The sequence below is a fragment of the Pocillopora verrucosa genome, chromosome 3, assembly GCF_036669915.1.
Source record: "Pocillopora verrucosa isolate sample1 chromosome 3, ASM3666991v2, whole genome shotgun sequence".
NCBI lineage: Eukaryota > Metazoa > Cnidaria > Anthozoa > Scleractinia > Pocilloporidae > Pocillopora > Pocillopora verrucosa.
Window position 1 is genome coordinate 27,850,995 of NC_089314.1, and position 23,328 is coordinate 27,874,322.

General features: G+C 38.5%; 4 protein-coding genes across 4 annotated transcripts in view; 1 reads left to right on the forward strand and 3 right to left on the reverse strand.

The window, feature by feature from the left end:
* The window catches only part of LOC131799659 (uncharacterized), a gene marked incomplete in the record, with an annotated part of 189,028 nt that overhangs the window by 29,026 nt on the left and 136,674 nt on the right, over positions 1-23,328 (reverse strand).
* LOC131780349 (uncharacterized) lies at positions 102-8,167 on the forward strand. The gene is made up of 9 exons (XM_066163314.1): positions 102-990; positions 1,798-2,025; positions 2,312-2,420; positions 2,666-2,769; positions 3,103-3,218; positions 3,987-4,060; positions 4,420-4,694; positions 4,785-5,070; positions 6,906-8,167. Exons 2-8 carry the CDS (start codon positions 1,875-1,877, stop codon positions 4,967-4,969), a joined length of 1,014 nt encoding a protein of 337 aa, XP_066019411.1. The 5' UTR covers positions 102-990; positions 1,798-1,874; the 3' UTR covers positions 4,970-5,070; positions 6,906-8,167.
* LOC131776923 (tyrosine-protein kinase BTK-like) lies at positions 9,544-11,240 on the reverse strand. Its single transcript, XM_066163323.1, has one exon. It carries the CDS (start codon positions 11,068-11,070, stop codon positions 10,111-10,113), a length of 960 nt encoding a protein of 319 aa, XP_066019420.1. The 5' UTR covers positions 11,071-11,240; the 3' UTR covers positions 9,544-10,110.
* Positions 12,911-14,318, reverse strand: LOC136279471 (uncharacterized). Its single transcript, XM_066163322.1, has 2 exons — positions 14,185-14,318; positions 12,911-14,059 (listed from the first exon to the last, which is right to left on the reverse strand). The coding sequence occupies exon 2, from the start codon at positions 14,041-14,043 to the stop codon at positions 13,075-13,077; it is 969 nt and encodes a 322-aa protein (XP_066019419.1). The 5' UTR covers positions 14,044-14,059; positions 14,185-14,318; the 3' UTR covers positions 12,911-13,074.

The window sequence follows — 23,328 nt, forward strand, 5'->3', positions numbered from 1 at the left end:
TACTATGTCGATATTCGAATGTCATGGTTTTTTCCCGCCTATCTTTTCTTTGCAGTTTCGTATTTCAAACGCGTGATTCAGTAGCAGTAGAGATGGCACCTAGGAAGGGTTTTTCGCCCTTCACTCCGGTCATCAGCCCTGAATTAAGTCCACAATTGACTTGGTTCATTCTAAGTTCGAAAGTTTGTGGATCCAATACTTTAAGCGGTCGCCTGTTGTCGCCAGTTTTCCAAGCGATTTTCAAAGAATCGACAGTGCCCACATTCGGCTGCTAGATCGCTACCATTACTCGAACAAGAAGTCCTCTAATGCAACGGAAATTGTCTGTTCCTCGTTTGGGTTGATAACCACTCTGCTTCGCCGTTCCTCTTCAGAAAGCTCTGAGTTCATTTCGCAGCTGAGAGATTTGCTGAACTCAGTAGATCTCAGTAAAATGTCTATCGACGAAGAAAATGAAGGCCAAGCAAACAAAGAACGACCACGTGCTTCACGATGCTTGGAAATGCCAACGACACCAACGAACAAGACATCATCTGTGGCCATGACACCCCCAAACAGTGGAAACTCGCAAAGAGCTGAAAAAAAGAATGTTTCCCCAAATCTAAAGGAGATCAGCGAAAAGGAAGATTTGGATACTCCAGAAAAGGTGCTGTTGATGAAGCGATGAAGCAGCGAAGCAGTCGCGTCATCAAGGACGTGCATGACGTGTGCGAAAGAAACAGGGAAAGTTTGGCGATGGTGCTTTCGAACATGTGCGCATTTGGCGACCCAGAAGCGAAGGCCATCGTCAATGAAATTGTCGAAGAGATGGCTGTAAAAAGGGGAGTAAAGAGGAGTGTGGAAGAGCTAGTTGGCGACGACACAATGTCGAAGTACGTGGCGTGCCTGAGAGTTCCTGATTGGAAGCTTGTCCTTTTCCAGGCGATGGCGAGAGTTTCTTCAAAAACGTGGCAATCCGTGATAAACATCACAGGGCTCGGAAGGACGGGGGTAAGATGTTTAGTTACGTTGGTCTTACGTCGGTATATTAATATTCATACTTGGCGCCCCGGCTAAGGAAATAAAAGATCAAAAAAAGAACTATTCCATCGCGAGCCTCAATGTTTATAGCAGCTCTTTCTTTTGTTTTATTCAGTTATTCTCGTAAGCGAAGCCTAGTACAGGAAAAGATAAGCAGGCTTTTTTTTATTACTTAAGCGGGCGTTTTACTCAACTGCGTCTTCAAAATTACCCTATGTCTGTTTTCCAGAGCAATTTGAGCCAGTGGTAAGCTCTTTTTCAGCTGGTGAAATATGCTGGAAGCCGGCTCTTAGTGACAAACCCTGGACCATTAATATAGAAGGTCATCGCCCTACTTCCTATTAATATTCCATGACATCAAGTGTAAATTTAAAATATAATCTTTAAAGTTTTTTCCCATGAAATTCTGTTGATAGATGCTGTTTGAACTGGTAGAGCTTTATTCATCAAGAACTCAAAAATATATATGTGGAAAATAAGCGGTGCTTTAACGGTAAAAGCAGTACTTTAACTCGTTTTTCAAATTTGAAGAACGTAGGGCTGGCAAAGTGATAAAAGTTTCTCATAAAATGGTCACAACGACCCTTGCTGACTGTAGCAATGTTATTGTTACAGGTCAAAATTATGTTCAAGGGAAGATTTTTTAACCTACAGAGGTTGATTCTCTGTTTCCTTTGTTTCCTAGGACTAGTAGGAGACAAAGGAAACAAAGAATCAACCTAGATTAAAAAGTTTAATCTTTGCTTTTTATCACCTTGCTTTCTATTATTTTCTTAGAAATCCTCTCACACGCCTCTCCTCCTCAACTTACACCAGATCAAGGCAGCTAAGAAGAAGGAGCTTGTAAGGAGTATATGGGGGTTAAGAAGGTGGCTCCTCCTATACAAGGTTTCTCTGTGAATTTGAGTTCTGTTGTGGAGTTAATCGTAAGGGAACAAAGGCTGCACCAGCTGTCTTCACATGCTTTGCGACTGATGATGAAGCTTGATGGGAGACCATTTTGGGGTAAAATTATGTGATAATGCATGCTGTCTCTGCAGTTTTGTCTGTAAATTATTTTATTATTATTGTTATAAAAGGTCATTCCCCACGTATGATAATCATCCACATATTTTTTTTGTGTGTGTGTTGTACTTCCAAATCAAAATAACTATAACTGTTAAATTTTTTTGGCCTTGCAAGCAGTTCTTTGTATGGAAGGTGGTCATTATAATAATGTGTAAGATGAAATGGGTTGGTGAAGGGTGCAGTTTTTGTCTTGACTAATTTTGTGTAAAAAATTGTTTTGCAGGTAGAGCTCAGGTGTTGTTTGGAATTGTTCTCCGTGATGGTGCTGTATATAGCCAGCAAAGTGCAAAATCAGTCTACCCATTGACAATTACCAACTGTAAAGAAGACAGGTTTGTGAATTGCAACTTGCCTGAACTCTTTACTACCTTCTGGCTAGAATATGCTTGTGGTTGTATGTGCATTTAACTTAAATAACACAATGACAGATTTTTGTAAGCCCCACTCAGTTGCAATATCACCAGGTCATGCATCCACTCTGAGATCTAAGTGGATTGATATCAATATCCCTAATTTGGCTTTAATGCACTAAATATAACAATGACTGTATAGATTTTTGGTTTTTATTTGTTGACAGAGACAACCTCAAGATTCATCTTGAGGACATCAACCACCAGAAGAAAATATTAAAGGAAAAAGGAATGATAGTTGATGGTAGACATTACACCGTTGAATTTCTGGGTAAGAATCAATGTTAGTCTTGGAATTTTCTTTAAAAGTCAACTTCTTGTTCATGATACTATTTATAGCAATTTATTGTGTTTCTGCCCAGTTGGTAGTCTGACTAGAACTAGATTGAAGCAGTAGTCAAACTATAGTAAATTAAGAGTTTTTTTATATTGTAAAACATGTTCAAGGTTTAACTGCAGCAGTAAGAAATAAAACCTGGAATTTATTACTATTTTACGTCAGAAATTGATTTGATTACCCTTTTCTTTAGATACATTAGAGATTAATTTCCTGGAAAGTTTAGCATGTTAACTTTTGCTTTCCCATTTCTGTTATCAAACTTAGTTGTACTGGACTACAAGACCTTGGTACTTCTTTTGGTGAAGAAGACGAATGCTTCATTCATGTTAGGTGGTAGAGGTGTCAGTGTCGAGTTCTGTTTCATCTGCAATGCTATCAGGGTAAAGTACTCAAATGATATAGAAATTAGTATGGGGCAACTGCAACTTGTGCTGTTAAAGTTGAGGTACATAAAAGTGCTGCATCAGTTTATCAACTTTTTTTACAGTGATTTCAGATGACTTTGACCTTTGCCAATATTTGGGAAAATAATTAGTGAGTGATAGAACCATCAAGTAGCTTTAATTCAGTCAAAAAAAGTTGTAAAGTACTTCTCTAAAGGTCATTCTGCTTTAAAACATTTAAAATCACTGAAAGTATGAATACATGTACTGTAAAAAGAACAGGGCTCACACAGAGTCATAAATTCTTGGAAAAGTCTTGATTTTCCAGACCTGGAAATAGTCTTGAAATTGAAGATAATGTCTAGAAAAATAGTTCAAGTCTGGAGTTTTTTTATAGCTACAGTAAGTGCTTAATAAGTTCATTTTTTTCCCCTGTGGTCAATTCAATCTCGCCTGTAGCTAAGACATTCAATCACAGAATGAGAAGTTTCACAATTGCACCATGGTTATTGTACATTTGCAGTGCATCATGAAAGAAGCTTGGTTTCTGCATTTTTCAAGATCTCTATTGATCACCTATTTGACCATCTTCAGTCTGGAAAAATAAATTGATGTTTTGGAAAAAAGGTCTGGGAAAAGTCTTGAATTTTGGATCCAAAAATCTGCATGAACTCTGAAGAAGATAATCGGAAGCATGATAAATGTGTAGTTCTATCTGAAATTATAATATTATATATTATTTGATAGTGTGCCTATTTTTGTCAGGGTTGCAAATGCCATGATGTTGCTCCAGATGAGACATGCCTGGATTGCCTCAGAAGTAAATGCAACATAGGAAGGTGTGTAGGCATTTGATCATTGTCATATTAAATTATATTCAAACACATAAAGGGGATTTTCTTACTGTTACATAACAAAATGAATTTTGTAAGCCATGGGGAAATGACTTGTACTAAAGCATGAACTGAAATTAAGTGTATAGTTTGGGTTTTTTTTTTAATTGTTGCTAGTAAACTAAAATCCTCATTCAGGATCTTTTGCCAAACTTGGAAGGTTGCCAAAAATTGTTTTCATACTGTCAGGAAAGGAGTACTCATAGTTTGGTAATTGAAAAAGAAAAAGAAAAACATTTTTAGAGAAAAACATGAAATAATTCATTGCTTCAGAAAATCAATCATTCTTTGAAATTGTCTTGTAGATCAACTGGTATACGAGATGATCTGGTTTTTCTTTTGGATGAAGAGCTTTGTAACATTCAACTTTGTGCTCTCCATATGGAGATGCGCAACACTGAACAGTTGTTGGCATCCATTGGTCTTCTTGCATACAGGGTAGATTCCCTAGCAGAGGCCAATGCTGCCTTGAAAAACTATGGCCCAGAGTCATTTCATGGCGATCGCATCTCAGTAAAGAAGAAGTCAGATCAACAGTCTGCTATTACAAAGCAGAATATCCATGTCAGTTCAATGTCTGGTAAGACATTTCCTAAAATAATGTTTTCAAGAGATGTTTTCCATAGGTCTTTTTTCTGTTTTAATTTGCTCTCATGCTGTTTTGTTTCAGGTCCAACAGAACAGGAAATCCGTCAGCACCTTCAAAAAATTGTAGAACTTGCCCTACCACTGGATAAATTCAAGAAGCCGTATGAAGATGTGAACACGGCAAAAACTTTGATCCTTAACAGAGTTACATTTTACCAGGCTCGTGTTGATGTTGATGCAACTATTATTTTTATACTTGCAACTTGATTTAACATCATGTAGTCAAGTTCACTGGTAATGTGTATTCATTGAGTTCATACAGCGTCCAGACTATCCGTCAGAGTGCACTTTAGGAATCAAATACCTCTGTGAGTATTTCTTTAATTGCTACAGTCTCCTATGTAATTTGCCCATCTTATGACTAATTCCATCACACAGCAGCTTGAAATTAATGGAGCTCCATTAACTGAAAGCTACTGCATATAGGAATATAGGTGAGCTCAGGATTGAAGTGTGAACCATTGTTTAATTTTAGCATGTCTGATTCTGTTAGTTAACACACCTTAAAGTGTAGAGTAACACAGAATTTTCTATAGTTAGAGATCCATAGGTGCAGTGTAACCCAGTGTTTAATTTAGTTCAAGGTAACTAACATAGGCTGCACTTTAGGTGGTACACCCATGGGTGCAGTGTAACCCAGTGTTAAATTTAGTTAAAGGTAACTAACATAGGCTGCACTTTAGGTGGCACACCCATAGGTGCAGTGTAACCCAGTGTCTTATTTAGTTAAAGGTAACTAACATAGGCTGCACTTTGGGTGGCACACCCATGGGTGCAATGTAACCCAGTCTCTCATTTAGTTAAAGGTAACTATCATAGACTGCACTTTAGGTGGCACACCCATGGGTGCAGTGTAACCCAGTGTCTTATTTAGTTAAAGGTAACTAACATAGGCTGCACTTTAGGTGGCACACCCATGGGTGCAGTGTAACCCAGTGTCTTATTTAGTTAAAGGTAACTAACATAGGCTGCACTTTAGGTGGCACACCCATGGGTGCAGTGTAACCCATTGTTTTCTTTAGTTAAAGGAAACTTACTTTGGCTGCATTTAGGTGGTACACCCATAGGTGCAGTGTAACCCAGTGTTTTCTTTAGTTCACGGTAACTAACATAGGCTGCATTTTAGGTGGCACACCCATGGGTGCAGTGTAACCCAGTGTTTTGTTTAGTTAAAGGTAACTACTGTAGGCTGCACTTTAGGTGGCACACCCATAGGTACAGTGTAACCCAGTGTTTTCTTTAATAAACGGTAACTAACATAGGCTGCACTTTAGGTGGCACACCCATGGGTGTAGTGTAACCTAGTGTTTTATTTAGTTAAAGGTAATTAACATAGGCTGCACTTTAGGTGGCACACCCATAGGTGCAGTGTAACCCAGTGTTTTCTTTAGTAAACGGTAACTAACATAGGCTGCACTTTAGGTGGCACACCCATGGGTGCAGTATAACCTAGTGTTTTTTATTTAGTTAAAGGTAATTAGCATAGGCTGCACTTTAGGTGGCACACCCATGGGTGCAGTGTAACCTAGTGTCTTATTTAGTTAAAGGTAATTAACATAGGCTGCACTTTAGGTGGCACACCCATGAGTGCTGTGTAACCTAGTGTCTTATTTAGTTAAAGGTAATTAACATAGGCTGCACTTTAGGTGGCACACCCATGGGTGCAGTATAACCTAGTGTTTTTTATTTAGTTAAAGGTAATTAGCATAGGCTGCACTTTAGGTGGCACACCCATGGGTGCAGTGTAGCCCATTGCTGTATTTAGTAAAGGTAACTTCCTTTGGCTGCACTTTAGGTGGCACACCCATGAGTGCTGTGTAACCTAGTGTCTTATTTAGTTAAAGGTAATTAACATAGGCTGTACTTTTATTGGGTTTCTGTTTCTTTTAATTTTTATTTCAAAAAATTAACCTTCATCTACGAGACTTAACTCTCAACTCCCACAATTGATTAACATGAAACTTCTTCCTATAATATTCATACATCATCTAGTGAACAGGTAATAAAAATACTCAAACTTATCAGGTAGAGATTTTTATCTAACATCAAATTAAAATTTAAAATTGGTCATTATTGATGAACAGCCTTACTTCTCTTCCGGTTTGACTGAAACCTTAACAGTTACTTGTTGTTTCTCTTTTAGTGTCCTGTGAGTGACCTACTTTCAGACCAAATCCTACTGTGGTCTAATCAAAGTGCAGCTTTGCCGATGCGGGAAAGAATGACAAATATCATTCTAGGATTCGGAAATATTCTTAGTTCCGATTAGGTTGCTTAAATGTAAATAGTTCAGGGTGAATCTTCTTTTTAATTTCTGAAGCATAATGACATTATAAGAGACGCTCTTTGCTAATGGAAGACTGCGACGCTTTACGACGGTTTCGCTCCTTGTCAAATTTCGCTACGTTCGAGTTCGCTACCTACAATTCGTGTCGCTACTTATTAGCAAAGTCCTGCCCTAGGGGCAAGCTTTAAAGAATGAGAAATACACTAAAAGACTTTTGTTCTAAATCGACCAAGTGGTTTACAGAAAGTAATCTTTAGCGAAGTTGTTGCGAACCAGGCGGTAGCGAATTCGACAAGTAGCGAAACCGGTTGTTACCGTTGCGACGAGTTGCAAACAGGCAGCGTGCTTTCCTGACTAATATTCCAAGATTTAAGTTATTTTTTCTTGTTGATTTGGTTGTTTCGATATAAGTTGTTTTCATACAAACTTAAGCAGTGAAAGTCAAACTACACAACAATTTCAACTAAGTAGTACACTACGCGAAACCAATAGCTCGACTTATACCGTAACAACCGGTGAGCATTTTGTAATGTACATTTTTTTTAACATAAACGTAAGGCATCACGGTCCTTGATTTAGGAACTTGGAGCGAACGAATTTATCAATCGAACGCAGTACATTCAGAATACTCGGCCACATGTCGAAACGCTTTTAGAACAAAGCATACACAAAGAATTGCCTTTTGTTATTCAATGAGATGCAAACGAGTGGCAGGGTGTTCAGTAATCTAGCCGAATTATAAGAGCAGAGTAAAAATTTCCAGTTATTATTCAATATTTATTGATCATAAACGTCGAGTATGCATCCTTGCTTTAGGAACCTTAATAGCAAAGAAGAATAGAGTGTAACTGTGTACAGTAAACCCCAATAACAAAGCGAGGATCTTAGAGTCCCTGTATATATACAACGTAACAATGATTTTATAGAAATCAGAAATTCAAACGCAAAGCGAACGCAAAATCTCTTTCAAATACCTTGCACCTACTTGTTCAGCTTTTGAAATATTGAAAAGAATCTGTAACTAGACATGTGAAGTCTTCCTCTAAAAAAAATACAATTATTATTAAATATTTAATGATCATAAACGTCTATGCGTCGTTGCTCTAGGAACGTTAATAGTAAATAAAAACGGTATGTAACAGTGTACAGTATACCCTTGTAACGAAGCGATGGATCTTAAGAGTCCCTATATGTATACCACGCAACGATGATTAAAGAAATTAGAAATTCGAACGCAAAACGAACGCAACATCTCTTTCAAATGCGTTGCACTTACTTGTTCAGCCTTTGAAAGATTGAAATGAATGTAACTATAATGAAGTCTTCCTCACAAAAAAGCGAAAAGTAAGTTTGCCGTACTCTGAGCAACGTGAGTAGAGACTCGGCCACCATATCAGTTCTAATTCCCTTGTACAGCGTCCTTCACCTGGACCAATATCTAGGTACGAGCGGCTTGTCGGTCTTGAGTCCTGCTTTCTGGCTCTCGCTTTTGCATAAGCTAGTGCTTCTTCTGCTGACATTTCGGAGATATCAGGCACTTCATCGCTATTTCTGAATAAGGCTTTTGGCCGAAATTGCAGCAGGTCTTGCTCTTCCAACACTAGCTTCAAGGTTTCCTCATTGAAAATTTTATATGAAAAGCGCCGCGCTATTCTCTTGAAAATCGGCTGACGGATATGGGGAGCATCGCGTACGCTGTCTATCATAGGGTTTCCCAAACGACAGAGTAAATGAGCGAAGTACTTCTGTGGCACTTGAAGGCAATCAACATGGCACCATTTTCCTTTCGATGAAAATAAAGTTAGGTGTAAGTAAGTGTGTAAGTCCAAGCACACCAAAATAAAGAACACATTGCGGGTTAGAGCATTTACCTGGGTGATCCGGTACCAGTGATCCGTTGATTCGCTCCACAAGAACCCCAAGCCATTTGAGATAATCTTCCATTTCTTTGTCAGTAAGTGCTGCTGCTTTTGGCTGTTCACATGGACTGTTTGATTCGTCCAAAAATTGCGCGATCTCGAGATTCCTTTCCTGGTGTTTCAATCCGAAATGTTTTCTCAGTGAAACACCTGTTTTAAACTTCTTTGTACACAGTTGACAGGGAGCTGAATAAGGCATTTTTTTCTCGCAAGGTCAAAATAGTTGTCTAGTAACTTATCAATGATCGACTTTCTCTGCTAATGCGTGGCGTGCCGAAAGTCGGCAGTCGGAAGTCAATGAACTTTCTCACTTCTACGAGTTTTCGTTAGTTATACAATTTGAAACAATGCTCTCAATCAATGACGCGTGACTCGCAAGCTTGAAAAATTCCGCTATTGTCGCAAACAATAGGTCCCTTAAGGTCACTTAAGCTGGGTCATAAACTATTTCTTGTGGCAGAATCATGGGGAAGAAGTTGTCCTTCATTTTAAAATCGCTGAAATTGTAGTAACTAAACCTTGAATGAAACTATTGTAGGAAGATTCATTACTTGACGAGGGAATTCCGCATTTAATTGCACGCGAAAAGCGATACGCGAAGCGACGAGTGCGATATCGGTTTTTAAGTGCAATTTAACGCGGAATTCACGAGCCAAGTAATGGATTTTCTTTGAATCACATATTTGAATAAAAACAAGATAAAAAGAAAACAGCATTACTTATATTTGTTATGTATACGTGGATGCGAAACAATATCACTTAGTCCCGCTAAACAACTCCCCTCGTCAACCAATCAGAAGGCGAGATTTTATGCAATGATGCGATTCTATCTGATATTAGGTCTGCTGACTTGGAAAATACTACACCTAAAATTTAACATCAGCAATCTTACGAGAGAAAGCATAAAGGCTAGGTCTCTCTGACGGCTTATCTCTGGTTGACATTTTAACCAATTCTCGGACCCTTTCATAAAAACCCAACAAAGACGATATCGCCTTAAGCATTCTTCCCAATGAAAAAATGTCACTGGCAACGCTATAGAGTCGTTCACTAACAACCTCAGGGGCTAAATAGCTTTTCCCTTTGCATTTCATAACGGTGCCGTTTCTGCGGTACAACGTAACAGATGAAACCTTAAGGCTCTATCCAAAGTCAATAAGAACTGGGCTGAATTCCCCAGAGGCTGAGGGCCGTTCTAGTACAACATTGTTTCCTTTGATGTCGTTATGAAGGTATCCTTTAGAGTGCACGTGGTCTAAAACACTGCATATCTTTTTAAATATAGAAATACAGTTTGCTTTAGTAACTGCGTTGTTATCGGCCGCTTGATGGAGAGTTACACTTTCTTGCTGAACACCATGAAATTGAGTCACAAGGCATAATGGTGAGGCCTTTGTAACAACACCAAAAATCATGGGTAGATGTGGATGGTCCCCCAAAGCAGAAACGACCTTTTCTTCGTGGAGTAAATCTCTCCTTGCTCGTTCTTCATCCTCTGACGTTTCGTTGTGAGTCATTTGCTTGACAATAACGTCGATGCCTCGATAGCGCCCGAGAAAACACTGTCCAAAGCTTCCACTCCCAACTGGATTTTTAGACAAGTATTCAATGTTTTCTGGCCTGAGTTCTTTGCGTTCAAATCTGGATCCATTGCTCGCTGTGGTTTTTTTTCCAATTAAAAAGGTTTGATGACGTTTCCCACGAGGTTTCTGCGAGACAACTGCGTCGGCACCAACAGCCATTTGAATCATCTTAGCAGCTCTTGAACAACCACCCAAGGCCTCTTTCTTCTCTTCACTGCCTGGTTTAAGCGCGAGGATATGGGGTTTCTTGACATTTTGTGGCTCAAAATGTTGGTCCGAAGGAGGCAGTTTCGTTTCCTTAGCCTCAGAAGTACAAGGCACCAACTCATTCGCTTCGCGGTTGAGTGATTGTAGTTCAACATTTTTATTCGTTGAATTCGGCATTTGCTTCCCTTGTTTCCTCTTTCTCCATTCTTTTCTCTGTCTGTTTCTTTCTTCTGGAGTATTTTTTCGTGATTTAATAACTCGCTCTTTTCGTTCTTCTTCATCTTCAAAATCCTTCACAAATTCCGCCATCATTATGTAGCTAATTGATCTATTTCCGAAACACAAATGAGCTCGTGATCAGTGTAAAAGTATAAAACAAAGGCTTGTTGATGTGCAGGAAATTCGATGCTCGTTTTGATGAACTTGATGATATGTGAAAGCCCGAGTTGCTCTTCAATCGTTTCTGGTTTGCTTTCATTACGCGACATTCTTCTGTCAGAAGAGTGTCGGGAAAAACACCTCGCAAGGATCGTACGTGACAACACCCTCCACGCCTCGACTAACGCTAAAAAAGCTCCATACAATTCCTTATAATTTTATTATAAGGAATTGTATGGAGCTCTCCGGGATACTTACAGTGCAAGCCCTGTGTGTCTTCTCATGGTGGTAAAAGAAAAAAAAGGAAAAAAAAACGAAAATCTGTGGTGTCTCAATTTTAATTCAAAACAATGAAAAGATAAATATTGATCTGTTTCTATCGATGATTTTTTTATTGTTTGTTGTAGGAGTCTGATATGGCTTCATTCATTTGCAAAAATGACCGTCGATAACTCATGCCAAAATAACTTGCTAGTATTGTGGAAAGTGTGATTAAAATTTTTTTCTACTCTTGCCGTGCTGTGAAATTTGACATTTAACTCCTCCACTAGTGTTGCGAATGATTAACTGGAAACAAAACCATAAAATTAACTTTTGTTCACTAAGAAGAGATCTTCACAATGAGGGCGAAACTGCTTTGAACCGAGAAATAAGAAAAAACCCAAATAAAAGAATCTATCGGAAGGTGCAAATGTCTCTTTCCTGTTACAAAGGCAACTTTTATTTTTACTCATGACAAGGTGACCAATGAATAAAGCCTGCTGAGGCTTTCAATAATTTGTTTTGATCCTGCGATTTCCAACAGGGAAAGGAACCTTTTACAGCTTTTTAGCACTGCGCGCCAAAGAGTAATTATAAACATAATTTTGTTTTGACAGCGAATCGCTAATTTGCCTCAAATCGATGTTAATCTAAAACTTAATAATTGAAAGCCGTCTTTATGTATGCAAAAACATCAGTGGCAACAGCGACTGATAAAAATCTTATTTAATTTAAACTGTGGAATACTGTTTTAAAAGCATCTTAAAAGAAGCTCGTAACACCGTATCCGACATAGAAGATGAAAATAACATCTAAATATGCCCTTTATGTCAGTGATAACCTTATTTTCTTCTATAATGTAAATTTGCTTCATTCCTCTTTTTTTTTTTAATTCTGGCAGCTGTTTCTCTTCAAGGTATTCTCGTAAGGTGTTATAAATATTCTGACTGAAACTTCTCTCGGTCAAATGTGCATTATTTATAACAATAGCTGAAGGTGTCTTCGTAGTTTTGCGTTTCTGAATACTCGAGTGAGACGTAGTCTATAAGTAAATACTTTCGACTCTCTCCATTCGTTTTGTATCTAATTCATGATGTAAAAACTCCCTTGGAACTTGACCAGAGTTGGGTATTGAGATTGAAAATGATGGAGTTTGGAGGTTGACGAGTCAGTGTGTTTGTTAAACGTTTTGAGGCTATTTGTGGTCTTTAATGCGATAAGAAAGCGTTAAGGAAGCAATTCTTCTGAGCTGTTCCAGCTATTGTTAAACAAAGAAAAATTTCTGGCGGGTGTCGTAAAATTACTCGCTTAAATTTGCATCAGTGATTAGTAATAATTTAAGAACCCGTTTCTTCGTCTCCTTCCCCTTGTTTTTATTCAGTCCTCGGTCATTCGCACCAAAGCACAATTAAAACAACTTCCGATTCCTTGCTTCCAAAAAGCCAGTCAGATAACATCCAAATTTCTTAGGCAAACAAGACACAAGACAATGATCAGGTCGGAAATACTTTTCTTGGTTCTAATTATTTATTACAAAACAAACAATTCATCGTCTTCAGTGGATTCTCATTTGAATGAATGGTTAAAAAAAAGAAAAACTAAAAACCATTTATTGTCATCTGTCAGTATTAATGATTGTTTTGTTTCACGGCACTGTGTGTAAAGCATTTCAAACGATCAGCCGAAAAACTTCATCCACTGAACCAAAATATCTGCATTTGCGGTGTATTTGTCTTCCTTCGATTCGTCGGAATCCAGCTCTTGGAGTTCTTCGTTTACAAGATATTCATTAGCGTTAACAGCAGTTGTGGCGCTTCCCTTTGCAGCTTCACTCTGTCTGTTCAAACATGGTAGACTACTTCGTCTATTGTAGATTTTTTCGCTGGGAGGGAATGATAAAGGGCGGCTATTTGATACCTTAGATTGAGCTTCTTTTATCTTGTGCTGCGTCGAGTGAAAAGGCACAGGGACGAGCGAAGACTTTCGCCGTCTCACAGGTTGGCCAGTCTGTTCATTATCAATTCTCGTTTTGGATTTGACACAGTCTGATAAGTTTTTCGTTTTGAGGCATGTAATTGACTCCTTACCTGTCGATTTACCTCGCCGTTCTCTAGAAACCCCTGATCGATCCACGTTTTCTCTCGTGTAACACATCGGATCAGAATGACGTCGAGGCGTTACTACATCCGCAAGACAGCTCTCGCGAACCGAATACCTTGCCTCCGTGCTTTTAACCGAGGTTCTTTTGCAAAAGCCATTTTCACTTTCACTGCTGTCACTCGAAAGTAGCGATAAGCGATGAATAATATGCTGCGTCGCGATTCCACCTGGCTCCGAATATCTGCGCTTACAAGGGCTCAATGCATTTGAGCAGCGCTTAATTCTTAAATATGAGCCGTCCCTGTAGATCGCTGGTAAGGACATTGTCCGAGGTCGACGGTAAAAGATTGGGGCGTCGTTTGCTGTGTTTTCTTCAACGTTAGTTGCGTAGGTGGACGGCGGGCACTCGTCGCCAGTTTCGGAGATTGTGTTCAAATGCGTCGATTGTACGGAAAGCCGTCTTTCTGTTAGTCGCGGCTGAAAAACATTTCTTTCATGGCAGTTTAGTGGGTACGAAGTTTTTCCTCCAAAAATACTCTCCACCATGGTAAATTCAGTTGATCTGTGGTGTAACCAAAATCAGTGAAACTTTGATCTTAAAACATCTGCGACTGCTTCGAAAATCCGGCCGATCTGATTGGATTGTCATTTCAAATCTCGTGTAAATCTCTCAAGTTCAAAACCCACCTTATTTCTCTTGTAGTAGCTACGAAGGTGAACTCTGTTTTCGAAAACCACAAGGTGAAAATAACTCCAGCCGTCGTGAAAAAGTCTGAGACGTCCCACTTACACCGCAAAATCTTTTCTTGCGGTCTTATCTCGAATCAAAAGATTCTTATAAATATTAACTATGCGGTTAGGATGCACATAAAATTAATAACAGCTAGCAAAAGTGATCTTTTTTTAGAACAGAACCAGTCAACCGTACTTCACTTGTCAAACGTGTTTTGAGTATGCGGCTATCTTGCCCGTATCTAGTCGCGTACTTAATGATATGTAAACACATTTGCACCAGTAATGACTTGGTTTTCAATGATTTTAGCCCTCATGGATGACCTTGTCATGGTAAAATTACCGTTTTGAAGATTCTTTCCTCACAACGAGAAATTTCTTGATTAAAAGTACCATTTTTACTCGCACCTTATGTGTTTATCTTTTGCGAACGCCAGGTGATATAGAAACTAATGAATACTGCTAACTACACGTAACATTTTTCAATGTTTACTTGGTTTTTGCTTGAAAAAAAACTAGAACTAATTTAGCGATAATCTTTGTTAGTGGCGGCGAATACTTGTCCTTTCAGTTTTTCCGGTTTGGCTTCAATTAACTGTGTCGATCCAAGAGGTTATCCAGACTTGTTTTGCGGCAGTTTCGTTAACCAGCTCTCCTATTAAATGAGCTGCGAGACGTGAAAACATGCAAATAACATTACGGCTAAATTTTTGGGGAAAATTGCTTTTTATCCGAGAAAATATAACAAGACTAACTTTGTTTTTAAATCGAACAGTTGACTCTCATTGTCGTAAAAATTTTATTTCAGTTGACCAAGATGAAAGGCCTTCAACGAAAACTAAGAAATAACAACTGAGAGAACCACTTAGACATTCAGTCGTCAAAGATGCACGAGTTTTTGTTTTATGGCAATCAAGCTGTATTCTAATATCTCTCACTTCTAAAAATATCTCTGAACAAATTAAAGTAGACGACTTGAATTTTTTTTATTCATCAAGCATTCAATTCTATGATTGTAGCTCTCGGCTGTTTCAAACACAGCTTCCTATAATCTTAACCTTCGTTACTTTCGTTATACGTCCTTCTTATACTGAATAATAAAAAATTACATCTTACAAGTTTTTAAAGTTTTAAATTGCATCGTGACCTTGGCGAGTTAAATTTGTTCAGAAAATGAATACATTAGCTTCGATATTTGAAGAAGAGATTTAAGCTGGAGCTGTTTTGAACGATTTGTGTTCAAAGACACTTTTCACTTTTCTTATTAAAGACAAACCCACGAAGAACTTTCAGGGCGCCTAGTTCGTTATGAACTTAAACGATTGAAACATCGTCGAAACCTTGTAGAACGTTCTAGCCGCGGTTGCGATAACAATCTCAATTAAAATTCGTCGAGCAAATATCCATTCAGTTGACGAAGCTTATTTTAGATTGAAACGTCACCAATGATTTTAATCATGTCCCCCGCTGACCATAAGGACCAGAAACACTGAGGGCAAATTTCACTTTGAAGGTCAAACCCCTCTTGCTTAAAGGCCTGGGCTGCTACAAGATGATTTCTTTTAACGCTTGCTTTAACCTGCAAACAGAAATCTTTTCATTAACTTATGAACAGAGTTGTATTTAACACATGTGTCCTGATTATGCTTATAAGATGTTGGAAAGTGGCTCACTGGAATGCCAAAATGTTGCTAAAAAATTGCTGCTCAAAAAATTTCAAAAGCTGCTGCCGAAATTCTTGATATTTTGATAATTTAAGTTAATAATTGCTAACCTCCGTCAAGAAAAATAACTTGAAAATTAGCTTTAAGGAGTTGCTCGCAATATGGGCGACATTTAGGGATAATGGTTCATTTGACGTCCTGCCGAGCGTTATTTCAGCCGATTACCGTTATAATATTAGATTAACATCGCAAAAGGTCTGCGAAACGTTCTCTGGTGACAGTTAATGCGTTAATTTTTTAAAAGATCGTCGAATTTTTCGAGCTTGATATATGCTCTAAACCTACACTTTGCTCAAAAATTGCTTTGAAAGGCAAAGGTTGCTCGAAGTTGCTAAAACCGCAAAAAGTTGCTTAAAAGCAAGCCGGTATAATCAGGACGGTCCTAATAGTTACTGCCTTCTCTTATCTTGATGGTGTTAGTTTATTGCGGCTATGTAATGCCAGGAGCTCAGCTTTGAGGGGATGCTTTGGGATACTGATGAGACCCTCTCTGAACTGTTTATAGACGGCGAAATAAAGGTGTTTCTGGCTTTTTCCGGCCGATTCTTAATTAATAGTGTTGAATTTACTAAAATCTTTCGTTTTTCACGAGAATTTGTTGAAATCTCGTGAGAACTAAATCGGCCTAAGACTTGGCACCTTTGTCAAGAATGAGGCGATCGCCGCATTCTTGGACCCATATTTTCATGAATCTGGTTTGAAACGGTTAACTATAAAATCCTACGGACTTAGTAAGCTCCACCATGCTGAATTGAGTTTCAGAGGTGTTTCATTGTTTGTATGAAAAATGGAAAAAATTACTGACGTCGCTTGGAATCGACCAAGAAAGCAATTGGAAACGGTCTATGTCTAAAGCCTTATATGAAAGAGTTATTTTCCAAAGTGGGGTAAATATCCACTACTTTCGCGGACACTTGGATGAATAATTGTTTTGTATATACCACACAGATACCCAAAAATTACCTTATTTCTCTCAATGTACCGAAAAATAGTCGGAGATTAAACGCTTGACGCGCGGTTTTGTCTCTTCGGCTGCTCGGAGGTGAATAGTACTTGCCAGTCACATCTCAACTAGCCAATCAGCGCACTAGTGTGATATGTACAAAATGATGTATTGAGATATTCAACTTAATTTCCTACAATAATGTTTTGCAAATAAATGAAATAAACCGTATTGTAACCTTAGTGTCGATTATAACAAATAATGAAGCGATTCTCACGAGTAAATTGCAATCAAAGAAATTGCAGTAAAGAAGCCTGAAAAAAGTTGGGCCTCTTTTTTGCAATTTCTTTAACTGCAGCTCAACTGTGCTGAGAAGATCGGTTCGTCATCAATCAAAACTGTGACAAATTTTGTTTTTAAAGAAAGGTGGGTCAAGAAAATAATATGTGATCACACGAGGATTTTAATCTTAAGCCTTCATAATTTAACTTTCGTTGGCCGAAATATAACTTGTAGTTACGTTTAACAAAAACAGGTGGCCGTTTTCACTGCTTCTTGACGCAAAATTCGTCGTTCTCATAACCGACGATTGTAAATTAAAAGTATATTTTTTTGTCCTAGCAAATATGATGTTGTCACTAGTATTCTACTCAAAAGAAAGAAGTGGAAATTGTCAAATGAACGAAACAAGCTCCAAATACAACACCAGCATACTTTTAAGTGAAAAAGACTGTTTAAAATTAGAAATTTCCCTCTCAAGTGTTGACGTCTGAACGGGGGCTTGTGATAATGCCCGTTTATGATTTTAGAGAATATACAATGGGTAAGTGATAGCCGGCTACATGTACGCATTCCACATTTTCTCCCACAGGATGTTAGTGGTAATTAATTTCAGGTGTCTGTCTGAGTTTGCAGGTTAGTGCTTTTCCATCTTTTTTTTTCTGGAACTGTAAGAATCCCTTTCGATTCTTTAATTGATAATGTCAGTAGAGGTTTGGGTGGCCCTCGATTTAAACGTGACCCTTCAAATTTCGTTTATTTGTGACTCAGCAAAAAATGCTCAGGCTCTACTTCTTAATCCCATCAAATTTACAAGGGCTCACTTGTACACGAAGATAGAAATGTTGACTTAATCAGAATGTGGTTATATTTTTAGTTCTTACAATTTTTACGTTCAGTATCCCACTTCCCATTTGCCTTTGTTTAGGTAATATTACTGATTTGTTTTCGTGCTAGTCCAAAGGCTTAAAGAATCGAGTTTAGTCTGCTAGAACTTTTGTTCACAATGTACAGGATTATCTAGGGAAATTTTCCGATTTTGCAAGTTCTTATTTAGGTTATTCTACTCACATCTCTTGACGAACGGTGGACTCTCTTTGCGAAATGGTCAGCTCTCTTACATCCAATGTGATACTCGGATGTGTGACCGACGTGGTGCGTTGACTTAAGTAAGTTTAAGAAAGAAAAGAGTATCCTTGGTATACTTTCTTATTAGACATAAATCAGTACAGCGAAGAGTTAAAATTTGGGAGTAACATTTGTTTGTCTAGTATGATAAGGACGTCTCGATAATCTCTTTTTTCGTCTCGCTTCAGATTACTAGTATATTGGTAGACCAACGCACAAAAATTTCACTGAAGCGGATTATATATACCAGTTGTGTACTCAGTATTATTTTCTTTTATGGCTGTTACTATTTTCGACGATAGCCTAGCTTCGTCTGCTAGACAATAATACCAGATATTGTTTTGACCACGTGTACGAATGAAAACAAAATACATCCATATTGAGTTAGAATCGGAGATTACATTTTGGAGCTAGAGAAACCAACACAGGCTCCTCACTAACAACCACAAAAGCAAAATAATGATAATAATGATATAATCTGCAGGAAACAGGTTTAGTTGTAGAATAATCTGTACAAACGTGTGGAGGATGCTGTCGTGGCCTTCGTTACCTCTCTTAAAGATCCTGTCTACCAGAATGAATAATTTTTCTCTCAAGGAATCTATAGGAGGTAAATTTCTAGGGGTGAGGGAGGAGAGGGGGGGGTTTGCATTTTAACGGGTTGTGTTGTGTATTCATGTATTTACTACTCACACTTGAAAATTATTAGGTCACTTGATGAGGGTTATTGATCCCCGGGAGTCACAGTGAAAGCAACACCAAATAAAAGCACTTTTGGTTAAATGTTGCTAATGTGGCAAAATATATAGATTTAACAAATCTCCACCATACTGCGATTCTGGCTGACATGAATCGTGTACTAAAACGTAATTCTTAGAATAATTTTAAAACTGGAGCCGAAATCTCCTGCTTCGTAGTCCAGGTGAGTTCAACCTCTCGTCACAACCACAGAAAAATGCGTTGCTTGGGAAGCTCCCTCAATTCTTCGGCTTCCCCTCTTTAGGTTTGTGGATGAGTTTTACCATTATTACACTTATTAGGCTGAGTTTACAAGTTCTAGCCCCTCAAATGACCATTTCCGAAGACTTCATCTATGCCCACGAGATCTCAGTGGTATGATGAACTGTCGATCTACCCTCTCTCAGTGGAAATAACACTCTACGGCAATAAATCCCGGATGTTCTCTCCCCGATGAATTCTCTTGTCAATTTCAACTAGTAAAGTCACACTGTTGATAACTTGTTGAAGAATATCAACCTGCAAAATTATATTTAAAACAATTAGGAACAATCATCATTTCAATTATTGAACACTGGTGTTTTATATACTATACTACCTTCAAATTGGTTTTGATGACGTCGTTTGCCTAACACTTGAACTCTTCTATGTGATTATGATATCACTTCTCACAACTTCTCAATGTATCATCGAGATAAATAGCGAAGACGTAAGACATTCATTAAGTAGATAGGGTGCCATGATTGCTTCAAATTCTCCGCCCGTAAAGGAAATAAACAACTACCAAAAATGAAGTTGTACAATTAAATCTTGAAACTAAAGCTTCGCAATGGGCCTTGCTCACTATAGAGTCTCTGTGGCCCAGTGGTAGAGCATCGGAGCGCGGAATCTGTAGGTCTGAGGTTCGATACCTCATGGGGATTCAGAATCTTTTCTTTGTCCCACGCTCGTGACAAGACAGAAAACAAATTTCTCTATTTCTTTACCGAGCATAAAAACTTGCAATCTTTCTTATTCTATTAATAAAAGCGTTATCTTGGTCTAAAAAGCGAAAATGTGAGATCCATCGCCAAAAGCGACCTAGAAAATTTAAAAATTGGTACTGACATATCTCAATATCTCTCCTGAATACACTTTTCACACAACTGATTAATTCATCTTATGATTCTATAAATAATTACCTCCGTCAGCTGCATTTTGTATTTATTTCGTATGCAGAACACGTCTTGAGCTTGTGGATCTACTGAAAATGGGTAACAAGAGTTAGCTCTATTTGTACTGCGGACACTATCGAGTGGAAAGAACTGAGCGCTGTGCGGTTATACCCCGGGTTGGTGAAAGTCTACTAGACATGAAGCCCGAGGAAGTAACAGAACACAATAGAGAAGAGGGTTGGAAGAAGCAGGAACTTTCAAGAATTCAGATGTCACTGCTTTTGGCGCATTTTAATCTATCAATTTTAAAAGTGGAGAACGCGGAACGCATAGAATCCTTTTTGTCTTTCATCTCAACTAACCACCACTATTACGAAGAGCAAAAAAAATATATCACCTCCGGCTTTACTGATAAGCAACAATTGAGATCGCCTAAGTACCAAATGCAACCTATTCCACTGTAACATTACTCAGTTCAGCTCTGATACAGAATCGGAAATAAAAATTATTCAACCTTTCAATTTAAATTGTTCTATTGGTTTTGCTGTTACACGCTGTGACTGAGCGAAGCGGGGTTTGCCCCTCCACGGGGTTTTCCCCAACCGGTAATACCTCCCTAAGTCGCACTTTACTGACCAGTGCTTTAATCACTCTGAGCTTCCTGATCAGCGCTCACGTTGAGTGGTTCATTTGCCTTTGAGAATCTCCAGCTCACCTGCCTCGTCTAGCTTCACTGGGAGTACATGTATAATGCGCTCAAATCTTGGATCCTTGAAAAATTTAGAGGTAAAGCACTAATATCAACAGTGTTACTTGCTAACACAAAATGGCCAACTCTTACAAAAATAGCATATTAACAGAACTTGGAGTCTGTTTAATTTGACCGACTAAGATACGGGAAATTCGGTGAAGCAATGAGGCACAGGGTATTCCACAGCTTATGTCGTCTAACTCTTCCCACCAAATGCCACTACTCTCCCACCTTGTGACGATGATGAGTTTGTAGAAATTAAACTTACCAACCTTGCAGAGTTTTGACAGCCGAACTTCTACTTCCACCTCAAGTCCTGTGCCGATGTTATGTGGCGAGCTTGTCAAATATCCATATTTTGAGCTCCACATGAACTTCTTTTCATTTCGTTTTAAACCTTCCTCTATACTTGAAAGTATTTCGCTGTATCGCCTGAATGCCCTTTGTATATCACCGCCAGTTTGAGTTATGACAACCTTCAAATGATCCTCGAAATTTATGAATATCTGACATTGTCTGTTCTCAGCTAACCACACGAACCTTCCATGAGGCCAATCACGTGACAGCTGGGGCGGCAGTGAAACAAAGCTTGATCCATACTCTTCCGTTGCAGAATTACTGTTTTGCCATGACACCGAGAGAAAAGAGTCCCCGATGTTTTCTGTGAAGACAAAGTAGTACATCTCATATGAGATTTCTAAGAAATACTGACTTGCGAAATTTCCTTCAGAACTCGAGTGAGCGAAACCAAACGTCGTGATTATGATGAGTCAGGAAAATAAAAAAATAGAAAAACAAAAAGTCACGAAGATAGTTACAGATGGAGGAGATGAACACAGATTGCAAACGACTATCTTTCTTCCATCAAATTTAGCGAAGAAAAACTAATGAAACAACTGATGGAAAGTGACTGACTAAAACCCTCCGGCCGCTTTTTCCCCGAGCAGTTAAAACTCGACTTAAAGTAATCACCTCAGCCAATCAAAACAAATGGGAATATTACAAGTAGGCAATGAGAACACAAAGTGAATTTATTTCATGCATACTGAGATTTACTCACGAAAAAAGAGGCCCGCTTAAATTTTTTACGAAATACACAAGCAACCAATCAGAAGAGCGAACAACTGTGAAAATATATCGTTCGTCCTATCAGAGACACGAACGATAGTACTTTACGGTGAAGGGCAACAAGCGCGCGGCTTTCTGTAAAAACAAAATAGATGAGGAAGTGCTAAGATTTGCTCTCCATGAAGGAACAAAAGATGACTTCATAGATGAGCAAGAAACTGTTAGAACACCAGAGTATAGACAGATAGAGACGTACGATATTTTCAGTTATTTTAAAACCGAGTTTGTCCCATTTTCTTTGCAAGTTTTCATACTTCATAAATGTAAGCATCTGCAAATTCGCGATGCCATTCATAAATTCAAGAATTTAATTTCAAAAATATAAATTATCGTTGTCTCTCTTTTAAAAGTATAGTCTCTCAGTCGGCAAATTTGTGTGTAAAGAAATAACAACATAAACAACAGAGACTGAATATCGAGCCACGTTGCAGATTTAGCGGTGTTTATTATAAAAAATTGCTCTTGCACTTAGTGGCTTCCGATCTTTGAAATGTGATGATCAGTAAGAGAAAATCTCACTATATATAAAATAAAAACATTGTACCATGGAAAGTGCTTAAACGTTTTTATTCACAATTTGCGATGCTTCAGAAAACTCACTCGTTCCCGGCGCTCACTCGGTCGTTTTTTTGACCCATCGCAACTCATGAATAAAAATCGTTCGTGTGTACCTTCCATGGAATAATCTTTATACAAACAATCTGTCCAAAGAGCGGGAAAACGTGGGTCGCAATAAGTTGTTCATTTTGCCACTTCTTGGTGGAGAGGGTAGGGTGAGGTTTCTGGATCAATAGCGGAGCAAACAAAACCACAACTTCCCTGAACCTCTTACTTACCCCAAATAGACTCCAATGTTGTCACTATCGGGTGACTCACATCTAATAGTTCTGTTGCTCGGCTGGCGGGAACCATTCGGTATCCTTCTATATTTCTTCTACCACTCAATCTGCAGCATAGCACGTTTGATTCATACAGCTTTCCACCTTTGATTTGCTCCCAATTCAAGTTAATATCTGACCTGAACTTCTGATCCACCTCATGTAGCTCTCTGATGACAGGGTCCATGAGCTCATTAAAAACATCGTAACATTCTTCATCTCCCGCTAGCAGCCCCGCGGGGTTTCCAGCGAGTGAGCTGGGGCCAACTGAACCAAGACCCGACTCGATCAGTTGCTCTATATCATAATTTTTAGTTGTGCCCCTGTCTTTCAACTTGGAGAATAAGTCTGGTGTAAGATACTTTGCCATAATAGT

Bases quoted from the DNA above. Each gene is read 5' to 3' on its own strand.
- LOC131780349 (XM_066163314.1), top strand. From the start codon at position 1,875: ATGGGGGTTAAGAAGGTGGCTCCTCCTATACAAGGTTTCTCTGTGAAT. The intron at 2,421-2,665 runs GTTTGTGAATTG...ATTTGTTGACAG, and splicing joins ACCAACTGTAAAGAAGACAG to AGACAACCTCAAGATTCATC. The intron at 3,219-3,986 runs GTAAAGTACTCA...TATTTTTGTCAG, and splicing joins TCATCTGCAATGCTATCAGG to GGTTGCAAATGCCATGATGT.
- LOC131776923 (XM_066163323.1), bottom strand. From the start codon at position 11,070: ATGATGGCGGAATTTGTGAAGGATTTTGAAGATGAAGAAGAACGAAAA.
- LOC136279471 (XM_066163322.1), bottom strand. From the start codon at position 14,043: ATGGTGGAGAGTATTTTTGGAGGAAAAACTTCGTACCCACTAAACTGC.